Here is an 18790-nt window from a genome sequence, read left to right on the forward strand (position 1 = left end):
CAGCCTCCTGAGCCTGTTCACCATTCAATCAGACTGTGGCCAGGCTGCAGCTTGACTCTATGTCCATATGGAACATGCTCAGAGAGACAAGCTTCATTCAGAATTGTTTGCAAAATCTTTTCACTTCTAGAACATAGAACGTAGAACAGTACAGCACAGGAACAGGCCCTTCGGCCCATGATGTTGTGCTGAACATGACGCCAAATTAAACTAATCCCTTCTGCCTACCCTTTGTCCATATCCCTTTATTCTTTGCATATTAATGTGCTTATCTAAAAGTCCCTTAAATGCCCCTATTGTATCTGCCTCCACCACCCCTGGCAGCGCATTCCAGACACTTACCACTCTCTGTGTAAAAAACTTTCCCCTCACATCTCCTTTGAACTTTCCCCCTCTCTCCTTCAGCGCATGCCCCTAGAGTGTTAGACATTTCAACTCTGGGAAAAAGATTCTGACTCTCAACCCTACCCATGCCTCTCATATAGACTTCTATCAGGTCTCCCCTCAGCCTCCGCTGCTCCAGAGAAAACAACCCGAGTTTGTCCAACCTCTCCTTATAGCTCATACCCTCTAATCCAGGCAGCATCCTGGGAAACCTCTTCTGCGCCCTCTCCAAAGTCTCCACATCCTTCCTGTAACGTGCCGACCAGAATTGAATGCAATATTCTCAGTGCGGCCTAACCAGAGTTTTATAAAACTGCAACGTGACATCCTGACTCTTGTACTCAAAGCCCCGGCCAATAAAGACAAGCATGCCATATGCCTTCTTTACCATCCTATCTATTTGTGTGGCCACTTTCAGGGAGCTATGGACTTGAACCCCAAGATCCCTCTGTACATCAATGCTGTTCGGGGTCCTGCCATTAACTGTATACTTACCCTTAGCATTTGGTCTCCCAAAGTGCAACACCTCACACTTGCCCAGATTAAACTCCATCTGCCATTTCTCCGCCCGTATCCGCAGCAGATCTATATCCCACTGAATCCTTTGACAACCTTCTACACTATCCACAACTCCACCTATCTTTGTGTCGTCTGTCAGCTCGCGTGGCAAGATTAAACAACAATGAGAAAGGACTCTTTGTTATGACATTTCCCACACAATCCCCCTTCCACAAATCCTCTGAAATCTTTGCCGCTGTCACAGGAGACAGGGACAGCATCGTAAAGATTAGGATCCTCTGCGGTGGAAACTGAATCAAAACTGATCTGCTGGTCGGGTGCAGCGTTTTGGTGGCCAGGTTGTTTTCCTACTTGTGACTTTTGTTGATCCAGCACTAGTCATGGCCTCCCTGCAAGAACATCGGCACTGCTACACTCAACAGATTGAAAATTGAACAGGTCAGTTTGGATGAGTATAAAGAGTGGTTACATACAGACGGAATGTTCAGATGGCAGCAGTATGTTACCATTATATCTGTTGTCTCCAGGTGACGACTTCTCTTTCATCCAGGCAGCTGTGAAATAGGAAAGCACTTTGTGTTAATAAGTGTTCTGGGGACCTGGGTTCGAATCCCGCCACGGCAGGTGGTGGAATTTGAATTCAATAAAAAAAATCTGGAATTAAGGATTAACCATTGTCGATTGTCGGAAAAACCCATCAGGTTCACTGATGTCCTTTAGGGAAGGAAATCTGCCGTTCTTACCTGGTCTGGCCGACATGTGACTCCAGAGCCACAGCAGTGTGACTCTCAACTGCCCTCGGGCAACTAGGGATGGGCAATAAATGCTGGCCCGCCAGCGATGCCCATGTCCCATGAATGAATAAAAACATATCCACCACTCATAGATAGAAACACAGAATCATATGAATCCCAATAGTGCAGAAGGAGGCCATTCAGCCCATTGAGTCTGTACCAACCACAATCCCATTCAGACCCTATCCACATAGAGTCATAGAGGTTTACAGTATGGAAACAGGCCCTTCGGCCCAACTTGTCCATGCTGCCCTTTTTTTTCAAAACCCCTAAGCTAATCCCAATTGTCTGCATTTGGCCCATATCCCTCTGTACCCATCGTACCCATGTAACTATCTAAATGTTTTCTAAAAGACAAAATTGTACCTGCCTCTACTACTACCTCTGGCAGCTTGTTCCAGACACTCACCACCCTCTGTGTGAAAAAATTGCCCCTCTGGACACTTTTGTATCTCTCCCCTCTCACCTTAAACCTATGCCCTCTAGTTTTAGACTCCCCTACCTTTGGGAAAAGATAATGACTATCTATCTGATCTATGCCCCTCATTATTTTATAGACCTCTATAAGATCACATCTCAGCCTCCTATGCTCCAGAGAAAAAAGTCCCAGTCTATCCAACCTCTCTTTATAACTCAATCCATCAAGTCCCGGTAGCATCCTAGTAAATCTTTTCTGCACTCTTTCTAGTTTAATAATATCCTTTCCATAATAAGGTGACCAGAATTACACACAGTATTCCAAGTGTCTTGTACAACTTCAACAAAGTCTTGTACAACTTCAACAAGACATTCCAACTCATGTATTCAATGTTCTGACCGATGAAACCAAGCGTGCCGAATGCCTTCTTCACCACTCTGTCCACCTGTGACTCCACTTTCAAGGAGCTATGAACCAGTACCCCTAGATCTCTTTGTTCTGTAACTCTCCTCAATGCCCTACCATTAACTGAGTAAGTCCTGCCCTGGTTCAATCTACCAAAATGCATCACCTCGCATTTGTCTAAATTAAACTCCATCTGCCATTCATCAGCCCACTAGCCCAATTGATCAAGATCCCGTTGCAATTGGAGATAACTTTCTTCACTGTCCACTATGCCACCAATCTTAGTGTCATCTGCAAACTTACTAACCATGCCTCCTATATTCTCATCCAAGTTATTAATATAAGTGACAAATAACAGTGGACCCAGCACTGATCCCTGAGGCACACCGCTGGTCACAGGCCTCCAGTTTGAAAAACAATTCTCTACAACCACCCTCTGGCTTCTGTCAAGAAGTCAATTTTGTATCCATTTAGATACCGCACCCTGGGTCCCGTGAGATTTAACCTTATGCAACAACCTACCATGCGGTACCTTGTCAAAGGCCTTGCTGAAGTCCATGTAGACAACATCAACTGCACTGCCCTCATCTACCCATTTACCCTCATCCACTGCCCTCATCTACCCATAACCCTACTTATTTTCTCCACTGACCCTTTGACAGTAAGGGGCAATTTTGCATGGTCGATCAACCTAACCCACACATCTTTGGACTTGAAGACAGGAAAGGGTTAATGGACTTTTGTAACTCTTGAGAGAAATACTTGAGAGATTTGTGAGAATCATTGCACTCGTTTTCGTGTCTGCAGAACCTGTTTTTCATGTATCTGAACAGGCAAGGACAGCAGCTGTTGGAGACAAAAGTATGTTTTTCCCGGCTAATCTGTTCAGGAATGTGGCTAACCCAGCGGTTAGCCATTTGTATTATTTAATATTATGTACTGCTGTGTAACAGTGAAGCCTACATGCAAGCCTTCTGTGATCGTATAATGATACATTCATATATATTCATCATATCCTTACTGATATAAAGTATACAGGTACCTACGAACGTACATAAATTGTTGTATATAGGCCCCTGCTCCTCTGTATGCCAGTGAACTTGTTTGTACGAGACTGCCCCACAGGTGTCCACAGAGAGCAACAACAATCGCGGCCTTGAGACAAACGTGAAGAAACCGCCAAGGCAGCAAGGTTCACACGATGGAGGACAAGCCACAGCCTGGGAACCTGAGGGTCCTGGGAAACTGCGGACGTGACAGGGGGGGTATAAATATATGTCCTTAACCTGTATTTGCTGAGAGGCCTGGGACCGTGTTAGGAATCGGACCTCTCCCACAATTGTGCAAATAAACCACTGTACTTTGACCTACGACTAGTCTGAGGTATTTTTGCCTACACCAGACTCAATATCACTTTTGCACTCCCCTGGCATCTCTCATCCCTTTAATATTCATTCTTCAACATCTCTCCCGCCACCTCCCCCCACTTGAGAGAAACATCAGAAAGATTAATTTTAATAAAATGTACTTCGTGACTTTAAGATGTTCCAGAGAATTTTACACCCAGGAAGGGATGTTTGAAGTGCAGCCGCTGTTGCGATGTGGGAAACACAGCAAACTATCTGCACCCAGCAGTTGAGAATAAAAAAAAGTCCTACATTAACCCTTGCTCTGCCGAACCACCCTCACCTTGTACATTCCTCAATAAAACAACGTTACCAAGAAACACATTCAGAATAATTGGCTATCACGGGGGCGTTTATAGGATTTTGCTGGCGTATGATTGGCTGCTATATTAAAATGCCAACTGTGCATCAACAATTCAGGAGAGAATTGCCAAGTCTTTACTGGCCACGTGATAAGGTGCTGTGTAAAACACACATCTTCTTGTTTTTACCGACAGAAATCTAAATAAAAATATATATTTTTTTACAGACAGACAAAAATGACTGAATCATCTTTGAAAGGAAGTTCAGATCACCAACAACCTGTCCTGGTCCCCCCAAGCTGACACTATAGTTAAGAAAGCTCAGCAACGCCTCTACTTTCTCAGAAGACTAAAGAAATTTGGCATGTCAGCTACGACTCTCAACAACTTTTACAGATGCACCATAGAAAGCATTCTTTCTGGTTGTATCACAGCTTGGTATGGCTCCTGCTCTGACCAACACCGCAAGGAACTACAAAAGATCGTGAATGAAGCACAGTCTATCACGCAAACCAGCCTCCCATCCATTGACTCTGTCTACACTTCCCGCTGCCTCGGAAAAGCAGCCAGCATAATTAAGAACCCCACATACCCCGGACATTCTCTCTTCCACCTTCTTCCATCAGGAAAGAGGTACAAAAGTCTGAGGTCAAGTACCAACCGACTCAAGAACAGCTTCTTCTCTGCTGCTGTCAGACTTTTGAATGGATCTACCTCACATTAAGTTGATCTTTCTCTACACCCTAGCTCTGACTGTAACACTACATTCTGCACTCTCTCCTTTCCTTCTCTATGAACGGTATGCTTCGTCTGTATAGCACACAAGAAACAATACTTTTCACTCTATGTTAATACATGTGACAATAATAAATCAAATCTGAATCAGTCACCCTTACCTGGCATCATCTTTCCAAAGACTTCACTAATACGTCTCTGTCCCTATTTCCAAATATCCTCTTACACTCCTCGATAACCCTACCCCTATTCAGGAATCGTCTTTCCCCTCTAGCTTCCTCGTTTCCACGCAGTGTCGCTCCTGTGTTTTGCTTAAAGTTTTGAAATGTTTCTCTGTGTGAAAACACTGAAGTTGTTCTTTGTTCTTTGCTACCTACCCGGCTAGACTATCACGAGCAGCCGATAGGGAAGTAACTGAGCAGCGCACTGGGACATTGGGAGAGTGGGAGAGCGAAGCTGATAGTGCATTAAACTGACGGCACAATGTCAATATTCAACACTGTTGCTGCACCGTCTGCTGGTTCCTTAAGTGGATGATGGATTTAACTGGGGATTGGAGATTTGGGCAAATGATGGCCCAGTGGTATTAGACCATAAGACCATACGACATAGGAACAGAATTAGGCCACTCAGCCCATTGAGTCTCCTCCGCCATTCAATCATGGCTGAAATTTTTCTCATCCCCATTCTCCTGCCTTTTCCCCATAACCCCTGATCCCCTTATTAATCAAGAACCTATCTATCTCTGTCTTAAAGACACTCAATGACCTGGCCTCCACAGCCTTCTGCGGCAAAGAGTTCCACAGATTCACCACTCTCTGGCTGAAGAAATTCTCCTCATCTCTGTTTTAAAGGATTGTCCCTTTAGCCTGAGGTTGTGCCCTCTGGTTTTAGTTTTTCCTACTAGTGGAAACATCCTCTCCACGTCCACTCTATCCAGGCCTCGCAGTATCCTGTAAGTTTCAATAAGATCCCTCCTCATCCTTCTAAACTCCAACGAGTACAGACCCAGAGTCCTCAACCGTTCCTCATACGACAAGCTCTTCATTCCAGGGATTATTCTTGTGATCCTCCTCTGGACCCTTTCCAAGGCCAGCTCATCCTTCCTTAGATATAGGGCCCAAAACTGCTCACAATACTCCAAATGGGGTCAGCCTCAGATGTACTTCCCTGCTCTTCTATTCTAGCCCTCTCAACATGAATGCTAACATTGCATTTGCCTTCCTAACTGCTGACTGAACCTGCACGTTAATCTTAAGAGAATCTTGAACAATGACTCCCAAGTACCTTTGTGTTTCTGATTTCCTAAGCATTTTTCCATTTAGAAAATAGTCTATGCCTCCGTTCTTCCTTCCAAAGTGCATAACCTCACACTTTTCCACATTGTATTCCATCTGTCACTTCTTTGCACACTCTCCTAACCTGTCCAAGTCCTTCTGCAGCCTCCCTGCTTCCTCAATACTACCTGTCCCTCTACATATCGTTGTATCATCTGCAAACTTAGCAATAGTGCCTTCACTTCCTTCCTCCAAATCATTAATGTATAGTTTGAAAAGTTGTGGTCCCAGCACTGACCCTGAGGCACACCACTAGTCACTGGCTGCCATCCTGAGAACGACCCCTTTATCCCCACTCTCTGCCTTCTGCCAGTCAACCAATCCTCTATCCATGCCAGGATCTAAACCTTAACACCATGGGCACTTAACTTATTTAACAGTCTCTTATGTGGCACCTTGTCAAAGACCTTCTAGAAATCTAAATAAATTGCGGCCACTGGTTCTCCTTTATCTAACTTCTTTGTTACTTCCTCAAAGAACTCTAACAGATTTGTCAGACATGACCTCCTCTTGACAAAGCCATGCTGACTCAGTCCTACTTTATCATGCACTTCCAAGTACACTGCAATCTCATCTTTAATAATGGACTCTAAAATCTTGCCAATGATCGAAGTCAGGCTCACCGGCCTATAATTTCCCATCTGCTGCCTCCCTCCCTTCTTAAACAGCGGTGTTACATCAGCTACTTTCCAGTCCTCTGGTACCCTCCCTGCCTCCTGGAAAATCGCCACCAATGCCTCCACAATTTCTTTAGCTATCTCTTTTAGAATCCTGGGGTGTAGTCCATCCAGTCCAGGTGATTTATCCACCTTCAGACCTTTCAGTTTCCCCAGAACCTTCTCCTTAGTGATGGCCACTACACTCACCTATGCCCCCCGACTCTCCTGGAGCTCTGGCTTCCCACTGGTGTCTTCCACCGTGAAGACTGATGCAAAGTAACTATTCAGTTCCTCTGCCATTGCTTTGTTTCCTATTATTGCTATCATTAGACTATTAATCCAGAAACTCAGCTAATCGTCTGGGGACCTGGGTTCGAATCCCGCCATGGCAGATGGTGGAATTTGAATTCAATAAAAAAAAATCTGGAATTAAGAATCTACTGATGACCATGAAACCATTGTCGATTGTCGGGGAAAAACCCATCTGGTTCACTCATGACCTTTAGGGAAGGAAATCATTTCTTCCTTTCCAACTTTACACTAAACTCAATCAGACCCTGATCATCATTAAATAATTGTTCACACACTGTCAGGCTGTAAAATAAATCTGGTTAATTACACATTCCAAACTCTAATAGAATCTGCCACCTTGTTGGTTCTTGGATAGATTGCTGAGGAAAACTAGCCGCAAAATAACAACTGAGGTTCTCGATTCAGGCAAATTTAACTCTAACCAGATGGGATAAAGATCATGCTGAGTAAACTGGACAGATCTGTTACAGGTCAGTGTGAAACAGAATTTACTGATACAGAACTACCCTCTGAGCTGAACCTGCCAAAAAGATGTGTGAGAAATTCAAACCATTCTGACAGGTACTAGTTTGCTTATTCTAGTCTCGGTGGGAGTCAGACACGGCTGACCAGTTCCCTGCCTCATCCACTAACACCGCTCTGACTTTGTTACCGCCTTGTCTATTCTTTGTAATTATATAGTCACAACTGCCCATTAAAGAGTCATAAAGCCTGGTGTAAAATTATTCACACTCCATGGTGTAAAGCCACAATCACACTGTCTGTCTGTCTGGTTAACACAGTAAGGGGTCTAACAACAACAGGTTAACCTGGTGGTGTTAGACTCCTTACTGTGTTTACCCCAGTCCAACGCCGGCATCTCCACATCATGTCTGTCTGCTTCACACTCACACACATTGGTTCACACTCACTCACACTGTCTGGTTCACACTTGATCACACTGTCTGGTTCACACTCGATCACACTGTCTGGTTCACACACACTCACACTGTCTGGTTCACACTTGCTCACACTGTCTGGTTCACACTCACACTGTCTGGTTCACACTCACACTGTCTGGTTCACACTCGTTCACACTGTCTGGTTCACACTCACTCACACTGTCTGGTTCACACTCACTCACTCTATCTGGTTCACACTTGCTCACACTGTCTGGTTCACACTCACACTGTCTGGTTCACACTCGTTCACACTGTCTGGTTCACACTCACTCACACTGTCTGCTTCACACTCATTCACACTGTCTGGTTCACACTCACTCACACTGCCTGCTTCACACTCGCTCACAGTGTCTGCTTCACACTCACACTGTCTGGTTCACACTCACACTGTCTGGTTCACACTCACACTGTCTGCTTCACACTCACTCACACTGTCTGGTTCACACTCACTCACACTGTCTGGTTCACACTCACACTGTCTGCTTCACACTCACTCACACAATGTCTGGTTCACACTCACTCACACAATGTCTGGTTCACACTCACTCACACTGTCTGGTTCACACTCACCCTGTCTGCTTCACACTCACTCACACTGTTTGGTTCACACTCGCTCACACTGTCTGGTTCACACTCACACTGTCTGCTTTACACTCGCTCACACTGTCTGGTTCACACTCACACTGATGGTAACCATTGGTTTTGCCTGCTTGGTTCTGACAGCTCACTGAATGTGATCCACTCAGTGTTGAGCTGAGTGCAGTCTCAGTTTCACTGCTGAGTAAGAGGTCATCTCGCACCATCAGTTCTCTTTGTGGTAGCTTGATTTACAAAACAATGGATTGGTCAATCTGACACACAAACTGTTGCCAGTCTTACAGCTTGTTCCATTCTAACCTCAGATACACATTACAGCCAATATCTTTGAGTATTTAGTGGCATTTTCAATTGAAATAGTTAATGTTTTGATGAGGTAATTAAAAAATAATCTGTCTTTATCAGCACATGTCCGTGGGAACTAAACCGATTGGCTTTTTAATCTAAGCTTCATCGCAATGAAGTCCTCCAAACATCATAATGGAACCTCACTCAGAACCAAGGAAATGCATTTTAATAACTGGAAATATATAAGTGACGGAGATTATTTTTATGAAGCGATTTCTAATTGCAGTGCCTATAATAATGCAGATTTAACTAGAGTTGAACAAGTGCTGAGAGGATTTAAATCGCTGTCTGTAAGAAAGCAACGATTTATAATTACAAGTGCGAATAACAATGGTGACGTTCATTTTCAATCTAAATGTAAAGTTTGGTAATGAGAAAGTCCGTAATACTGAGGCGGTAATAACAGAGGGTAACAAGAAGAGGTTTGCAATGTAAAGGTTTGATGCAGCTCGTTATAACAGTGACATTTAAACAAAGCAATTTAAAGTTTATTTATTAGTGTCACAAGTAGGCTTACATTAACACCGCAATGAAGTTACTGTGAAAATCCCCGAGTCGCCACACTCCGGAGCCTGTTCGGGTACACCGAGGGAGAATTTAGCATGGCCAATCCACCTAACCAGCACGCCTTTTGGACTGTGGGAAGAAACCGGAGCATCCGGAGAAAACCAACGCAGACACGGGGAAAACGTGCAGACTCCACACAGACAGTGACCCAAGCCGGGAATCAAACCCGGGTCCCTGGCGCTGTGAGGCAGCACTGCTAACCACTGTGGATGAGTGTCTCTGACAACAAAGAGGCTTATAAGAACTTTGTAATGGTGGAACTGTGGCACAGTGGTTAGCGCTGCTGTGTCACAACCCCAGGGACCTGGGTTCGATTCCTGGCTTGGGTCACTGTCTGTATGGAGTTTGCACGTGCTCCCCGTGTCTGCATGGGTTTCCTCCGGGTGCTCCGGTTTCCTCCCACAGTCCGAAAGATGTGCTGGTTAGGTGGATTGGCCATGCTAAATTCTCCCTCAAGTATAGTTAAGTTAGTTTAATTTGGCACCATGTTTGGCACAACGCGGTGGGCCGAAGGGCCTGTTTCTGTGCTGTACTGTTCTATGTTCTCGAAGTGAAAAGATTTTGCAAACAATTCTGAATGAAGCTTGTCCCTCTGAGCATGTTCCATACGGACATAGAGTCAAGCTGCAGCCTGGCCACAGTCTTATTGAATGGTGAACAGGCTCAGGAGGCTGAAAGGCCTACTCCCCTTTCTACATTCCTGCACCATAGGAACAGACTCAATGGGATGAATGGCCTCCTTTTGCACTGTAGGGATTCTATAAGAGCTGAATTCCCTGATTGCTTCAGGGGAAAGCAGTGGTAATTACACCAATGGATAAGAATCGGGGCCGATTGTGCCTCGCATTGTCAGCCCGAACACGTACCAGATTTCCAAATGTCCAGGTGTGCGTACAAAATATCACCGCACATGGGCGACCTCTGTCTGAACTCCTCCTCTGACATCGAGCACAGGTCCTTCCCACTCAACTCCTGGAAAGATTTCCCGATTTGCGGCAGTCGGTACTGATGCTCAGTCCATAAAATCCATTTCTGGACATTGCCCACACTCCACTCTATCGGGTCTGAAAACAAGAAGATCTTTGGAATGAATGGTTTGGTTTCTGAGAATGACTTCAATCCAAGACAATCTATCCTAGACTATGATGGCCTACACTTCAGGCCAATTGAATTGCCTTGATCTGAAAGGGATCTTCTGTATCTTATTCTGTTCTACAATAAAATAGAGGAGTTATTTCCATTGCTCAGTCAATGAAACTTTGTGAATCACAGGGGTTCAGTATTAATGTGGTCTGAGCTACAAGCTATGGCCCTGATGCTTGGGTCACGTATTTAAAATAGTTTGCATCTTGCAGTTTATATTTAAGATGCATTGTGATCCTCATTTATTACACATTCATTGTCCAGTAACCATTATTGGATCAACCCTGCAAGAAACATTACTCCTCACTATGCTTTGCAGTCCTGTAAGATGTATCCAGTTCTTAAATTTAGCACTGACTGAGTAAGTGAGTATGTTTTTATGTTACCTCCTCCCTCAAGTTTTTGCCTATGAAACCATATAAAGCTCTTCTTCAAAAAGCAAAACGCTGCAGATTCTGGAAATCTGCAATATAAACGGAACATGCTGGAAATACTTAGCACATCTGGCAGCACCTGGAGAGAGAGAAACATTTAAAGTTGATGAATTTGTTAGTGAGTGTGGTAATTGGCCCTTTAAGGGCAACACAGCAGAGTAAGGGTCACATGGCCTGTGCATCCATTCGCAACTCGGAGTGTGGAATCGCCACCATCGTGAGAGAGGTTCCTTGGCAAAGAGACATTTTGGGAGCTAGCTACAGCCATGAGGCTACTAAACAATTCTTATTAATAAATCCTTTTTGTGTTCATGAATGGAGCCTCTGAAAGTGCATCTTTACACCTGGTGATGAGGATAAATTATCCTGACACTGTCTTTGGCCCGATACCTGTGAGTATCCCGTTTTCAAAGTCTGAAAAAAAAGTACTCACCAGAATGCCTCTCTTTGTGTGAATAGACCCTCCATGGTGAACTGGACACAATATATCGAACACCTTGGACATTATTTCCAAGCAAATGAAATAGGAAGGGAGGTGAAACTTAAAGCCATTCTCCTAAGTGTTTGTGGAACTCGGACCTTCTAACATTGCTCACAGTCTTACAATCTCAAGCACGTGTGACTCCAAATCATTTAGTGAGCTTGTGGATTTAGTGAAGACTCAATTGCAACCTCAACTGCTAATCATACTCCAGAGATTCAAATTTAATTTGTGGACAAGAACCCCAGGCAAACCGAGTGCAACTTACATTGCCAAACTAGAGCAATTATCAGAGTATTGTGATTTTGGAGCTACCCTAAATGATATGTTATGGGATAGGTTGGTCTGCGGCATGAACAACAACAACGCTATTCAACACAGATTGCTTGCAGAGATTGACATAAATTTTAAATGGCAATGGAGATAGCGCTGCCCATGGAAAGCACTGAAAAAGATGCACAAGAGCTGCATGTTGACCCAGAAGGAACTCTTCCAGTGCGGACAATAAAAATATAACAAAACTTACTCCAACTTATAAATCAAAGAAATGGTTCAATTAAGAAACTTCATTGCTCCAAACTTGAGGCCTCACCCTGGGCCATTCCAAGTTCCCCACAATTCCCACCATGTTCTAATTTATATTGAGTCAGCTGGTCATTCTGCCATACAGGGTCTACTGGGTCAGCTGACCTTTACAGATTGTTGCCATTGGTCACATTACAACAGATCCAATGTTACATTCTGACACTGCAGAACACAAAAAATGGCGCCATTCACTCGTTAGGGCAGAAACCCGCAGCCAGCTGTGTTGGGAAAACCACCCAAGTAACCATAAAGTGGGAAAGAATTTCAGCCACCCACAAAACAAAAAGCTACAGGATAGGCAATCAGTAATGCAGGAAGGGGAACGTTATTGATGTGATGGTAACCATACTTCCGAATTGTGTTGATTTAAGGAGTCTGAGTGTTTTTATTGTCATGATGTGGAGATGCCGGCGTTGGACTGGGGTAAACACAGTAAGAAGTTTAACAACACCAGGTTAAAGTCCAACAGGTTTATTTGGTAGCAAAAGCTTGTGTGGCTTTTGCTACCAAATAAACCTGTTGGACTTTAACCTGGTGTTGTTAAACTTCTCACTGTTTTTATTGTCACAAAAGAGGACAGTTGATAAAGCGATGCTGAGCTAAATCAAGACTACCAAGTGATTCATCAACCAGGATGTTACAAGTATACGATGTGGGTGAGCCTCACACCAATGATTCTGGTATTCATTCTCTGTTTAATCTATAAACAGACGAGATAGACCCTATTACTGTAACGCTCTGGGTAAACTGGAAGCTTCTTAAGATGAAAGAAGCTCATCTTTATAAAGGGGCATCAGCCACTGTGACGGCGAGCACACATTTCCGAACCTAAGAGAGAAAGTCCAACCATGGAACTCGAACAGCAATTTTGATCATTTGAGGATTTATACTTATAGAAATAAAAGGCACCACAACAGCATGGGTAAGCTTTGGACAACAGTCTACCCAACTCCCACTGATAATAGTAACAGGTGAAGGACCAAGCCTTCTCGACCGTGATTGTCTGAAATAAATCAAGTTGAATTGGGCTGAGATTTTTCAAGTGCGGGAAGGGGGATTGCCCGAACTGATAAGGAAATACCAGAGTGTCTTCTGTGATGAATTAGGCAAAATCAAGGGGCTAGAAGCTAAGATTTACATTGACCAGAGGCAACTCCCAATTCTTTAGGGAAATACCAGTACCGTATGCTTCAAGAGAGAAATTGGTATTAAGTTAAGCAGGTTGGAAGAAATAGGCAATATTCAGCCAGTTCAGTTCTTGGAATGGGCAGCACCTATAGTCCCCGTATTGAAACCTGCAATTGTAAGCTAACAGTTAATCAGGCCACCAAGCTGGATAAATATTCAATCTCGAAAATTAAAGACCTGTATGCAAAGCTGGCAGGTTAATAAGCTCTGTTTGTGAACAGAATTCCCACTCACCTGAAGAAGGGGCTTGGAGCTCCGAAAGCTTGTGTGGCTTTTGCTACCAAATAAACCTGTTGGACTTTAACCTAGTGTTGTTAAACTTCTTACTGAGGTTAATCTTACACAGAGCTGGATATGAGACCACATGTACCAGCAACCACCTCAACACACGCTGCGGGGGGCCTAAAATCCCACCCTTTATCTCTCGTCTTTCCTTTGCTTGTAACCATGGTGACCCAATGTCCCGGGATTTTTATTAAAAGTTCTGGCTGCCTAACAGGTCGCTCAAAATTACTCCAATGGACTGGAGATCGGTGCGGTCCGGGATCAGGGGGGATGGAGTCGAGGCTGGCCTGGGAATGGTCGGGGGGAGGCTGACAGTTCGGGGTCACTGCGCATGTGCAGAGGCTTCAGCTGACTTCAGCCCAGGCAGGAATGGGCCCTGCTCCCTGACATCTCATGATGTTCGCGCTGGTGGCCTCTGCAATGCCACCAGCGCGAATTCCCACTGAAAAAAACCAGCGTGATTTACTCCAGTTTCTCTGTGAATTCAACACATACAATTTTTGGGGGAGAATTCCGCCCTGTATGTGTGAATGAATGAGGCTCAGTTACCATGGCCTCCCAGTTGGAATAGCCTCCTAGTAATCACTGCCCCAGGCAGTGGGGTGGCCTTCTGAACGGAGCAGTAAAGGCAACAAGGCCTGTGTGACCAGCAAGATGCCAAGCTCTAAGGAAGCGCAGATTTGGCACTAATATACAACCTTATTTCCAACTGTTTTTGGATAGCTGGAAGCATTGGGCCAGGACGTCAGCGCTATGATTTGTGTAACATGTACCCACCCTGTAGCCATAGCCAACATGGTGGCATTTCAAGAGTCTCTTTGGAGCAGGCTGTTCCTAGAACTATTACAAACTCTCCACTGTGCAAGCAGCAGCCCTTTAAGTTTGGTGAGGCAACTGCTACACTTAAAAAAACATATCTGTTCAATAAAGTAGAATCTGTAAAACATAAAGTGGCAGATACTTAATCAGGCTTCATTTTAAACCCGATTGCCAATTTCACCAGTGTCCAGGTCAACACAACCTTGCTGCTCTCTGTTCTAAGATTGGATTGGCTGAATATGCCCAGGTCTGATTATTGGCTAACTGCTGACATTATCCAATCGGTGAAGCCTGATATCAACCTGACCTCTTATTTCCAGGGTGACCCTGATGATCACCCCTCTGACCCTAGGTTATTGATCAATGCATCGACAGTTCAATATTGTGACAGGCTTATCTGTACCAAAGCACTGAGTTACTGGGTGCGTCAGAAAGGAGGGACAAGGTTGAATCTGGGGAACCAAGTGGGAAATTATGTGAAAGAATCTGATTACAGAATGATCTATATCCCTCTTTGAAATAGCAGCAGGTTTGTGTTATAGTCCATTAAAATCCTAGAACAATGATAATGTGGTGATAAGGGGGCCACAGACCTGCTGTGTTCGCTATTCATTCTTGGGATGAGAACATCATCATTGCCAAAGCCAGCATTTATTGCCCATACCTAACTGCCCTTCAAGGGGTGATAGGATCATAGAATCCCTGCAGTGCAGAAGGAAACCATTAGGCCCATTGAATCTGCACCAACAATGATCCCAGCCTAACCCTGTAACCCCATATATTTACCCCATGCAATTTAGCATGGCCAATCAACCTAACCTGCACACCTTTGGAGTTGGGAGCAAACCGGAGCACCCGGAGGAAACCCACGCAGACACGGGGAGAACGTGCAGACTCCACACAGACCAAGGTTAGCTAGGGTCAGAGGATGAATGTTAGCTAGGGTCAGAGAGTCAAGGTTAGCTAGGGTCAGAGGGTCAAGGTTAGCTAGGGTCAGAGGGTCAAGGTTAGCTAGGGTCAGAGGGTCAAGGTTAGCTAGGGTCAGAGGGTCAAGGATAGCTAGGGTCAGAGGGTCAAGATTCCCTAGGGTCAGAAGGATGAAATACTCAGAAGGTTTGATGGCAAGTCATATTCACCAGTACATTTCCTACATCACAACAGTGGCTCAACTTGTAAAGTACTTTTTGGCTGTAAAGGACTTGAAGATGTTGTAAGATTGTGAAAGCTCGATATAAATGTAAGTTTTACTTTATTTGGTAGGAAGTCAATGAAAGGATTCTTTATTGAGGTGCATCAGATACTAAATGACGTAGTAAAATCTTAACTATAGGAGAAGGGGACATAGGTACAAAGAGAAGTTTAGGATTGCTATCAGAAAGCAGTGTAGAAAGATAGTGGAGAACAATGGAATGAAATCTCAAATCAGTGCAGAGATACTTCAGTGCAACACTGGGTGGATGGAGAGGGAAGAGAGAAGTTGAAGGGCCTCTCTCATCTGCATATATCTTTGTGATTTTTGTGATAATATTTCCCCCTGGAATTCCCCCTGGTTGTAAGATCTGCAAGTACCTCACTTGGTTATTGTCTACTGGTGAGGTCTAGCTATAGCAGGGCACCTGCTGAACTCTGCTTCCCCCTCATTCATCTGGAAAAGAATTGAAAATAGTGGATGGCGCACACCAGAAAAAGCTGGGAATTCAAATCCATAAGCATAGAAAGATAAGCTTGTATTTACATTGGGCCTTATCATAGCTCTCATAAGAACATAGGACTTAGGAACAGGAGTAGGCCATTTGGCCCTTCAAGCCTGCTCTACCATTTGGCACGATCAAGGCTAATCTGATTGTGCTCTCAACTCCACTTTAGAAAGATCTCCATCGTGCTTCACACACAATGAGCTGCTGGGAAACGTACTAACTCTTGCTCTCAGTCGATTCAGTAGAATAGAGAGTATTGCTACTGGACTGGTAACTAGAGACCTGGGTGAGACTAGCTTTCTGGATACATGAGTTGAAATCCCCCGAGTGGGGAAATTTAAATTCAATTAATTAAATAAACCTGGAAGTAATCTCAGTAATGTTGATCTTAGAAATTAACGGATTCCCGTAAAAACCCATCTCGTTCACTGATGTCCTTTAGGAAAGGCAATCTGATATTCTTACCCGATTCAGGAAGGCAGCTCATCACCTTGAGTGGGTTTCCTCCAGGGGCCCCGGTTTCCTCCCACAGTCCAAAGATGTGCGGGTCAGATTGATTGACCCAAGCTAAATTGACCCTAGTTTCAGGGGGATTAGCAGGGTAAATATGTAGGGTTACGGGAGTAGGGCCTGGGCGGGATTGTGATCGGTGCAGACTCGATGGGCTGAATGGCCTCCTTCTGCACTGTAGGATTCTATGATTCGCAATAGCGATGAAGAATGGGTCATAAGTGCTGTCCAGTAATACTCCCATCTTGTGAATGAATCAAGAAAATAAAGAAACAGCAGCCCACACTCCAGGCTACCCCTCCCACTTGCCTGATAATATTTAGTTTGATGGGGAAGATGGTACCTTAGTGGTAATGTCACTGGGCTAGTAGTCCAGAGACCCAGGCGAAAGGTTCAAATCCCACCTCTGCCACGAGTGGAATTTAAACTCAATTAACAAAAGTAAACTCTGAGATGTAAAGCCAGTTTTAGTCATGGTAGTCATGAAGCTATCATTGTTTGTCAATAAAAAAAAGTCAGACTGATTGTCTGGTTCACTAATGTCCTTTAGGGAAGGAGATCTGCCATCCTTATGGGGCGGCACGGTAGCACAGTGGTTAGCACCGCTGCCTCATAGCGCCAAGGGCCTGGGTTCGATTCCCAGCTTGGGTCACTGTCTGTGTGGAGTTTGCACATTCTCCCCGTGTCTGCGTGGGTTTCCTCCGGGTGCTCCGGTTTCCTCCCACAGTCCAAAGATGTGTGGGTTAGGTTGATTGGTAAATTGCCCCATCGTGTCAGGAGGATTAGCAGGGTAAATACGTGGGGTCAAGGGGATAGAGCCTGGGTGGGATTGTGGCCAGTGCAGACTTGATGGGCTGAATGGCCTCCTTCTGCACTGTAGGGATCCTATGATGATGACCTGGCCTGGCCTACATGTGACTCCAGAGCCACAGCAATGTGGTAGTTTCTCAACTTCCCTCTGAATTGGTCTAGAAAGCCACTCAGTTTGAGGGAAGTTAGGGATGGGTAATACACGCTGACCTTGCTCCCGTCCCAACAAAGAATGAAAGAAAATCCTTTTACTCTTCCTTTCACAACCCCTTTAATTTATGAAGCTGTCGATTAGTTTTACAGGATGGTTCAGGTGGCCAAATACACCTTGTGAAACAGAATTTACCCCACAGCTAGAAATGATTGTTTCACAAGCATACATCCTCCTGCCTGACATTGCATAAATAGATTGACATTTTATTATGGGATGGAGTGTATTGCAAAACCTCAGAAGGAAGTTGGAATACTGCTTGCCATCTGTCTTAGAATCAAATAATCTCCGATTTGGCACCAAGGCACCTTTGCACTAAGGTTATGGAATCCACTGGGGTAAATACAGTTAAGATATATATCAGTCACGATCTAACTTAATGGAAGAGCAGGCTTGAGGAGCTGAACAGCCTACATCCTGTATTCCCAGATCATTAACTGTACCAGCAGCTAAAAGTAAAGTTATTTATTAGTGTCTCATTCACACTGCAATGAAGTTACTGTGAAAATCCCCCTAGCCGCCACACTCCGGCCTGTTCGGGTACACTGAGGGAGAATTTAGCATGGCCAATGCACCCCTAACCAGCACGTCTTTCAGACTGTGGGAGGAAACCAGAGCACCCGGATGAAACCCATGCAGACACGGGGAGAATGTGCGGACTCCACTCAATCACCCAAGCCGGGAATCGAACCCGGGTTTCAAATGCTGTGAGGCAGCAGTGCTAACCACTGTGCCGCCTACAGCTCTTCCACTGTAGCAAGCTTTCGAAGGTTTAGAAACTGGTTTAGCTGCATCTGAAATTGTTCTGTGACATGGTTAAAAATTGGTAGATCTGTAGCCTTGTCCACAAACCAGAAGTGATGTTACTCGCCAGGACGTCAATCAGCTTCCGTCGCAATAGGT

At 44.6% G+C, this 18790-nt stretch overlaps 1 protein-coding gene across 1 annotated transcript in view; it reads right to left on the reverse strand.

The window, feature by feature from the left end:
- Positions 1 to 18790, reverse strand: part of spdef (SAM pointed domain containing ets transcription factor) — a 30988-nt gene that overhangs the window by 6414 nt on the left and 5784 nt on the right. Inside the window, exons 2-3 of the mRNA XM_078197976.1 lie at positions 10591 to 10788; positions 1377 to 1457 (exon numbers count right to left, since the gene is read on the reverse strand). Coding sequence (XP_078054102.1) covers positions 1377 to 1457; positions 10591 to 10788 — 279 coding nt within the window. The remainder of the gene's footprint in view (positions 1 to 1376; positions 1458 to 10590; positions 10789 to 18790) is intronic.

This window comes from Mustelus asterias, chromosome 25, assembly GCF_964213995.1.
Source record: "Mustelus asterias chromosome 25, sMusAst1.hap1.1, whole genome shotgun sequence".
Lineage (NCBI taxonomy): Eukaryota > Metazoa > Chordata > Chondrichthyes > Carcharhiniformes > Triakidae > Mustelus > Mustelus asterias.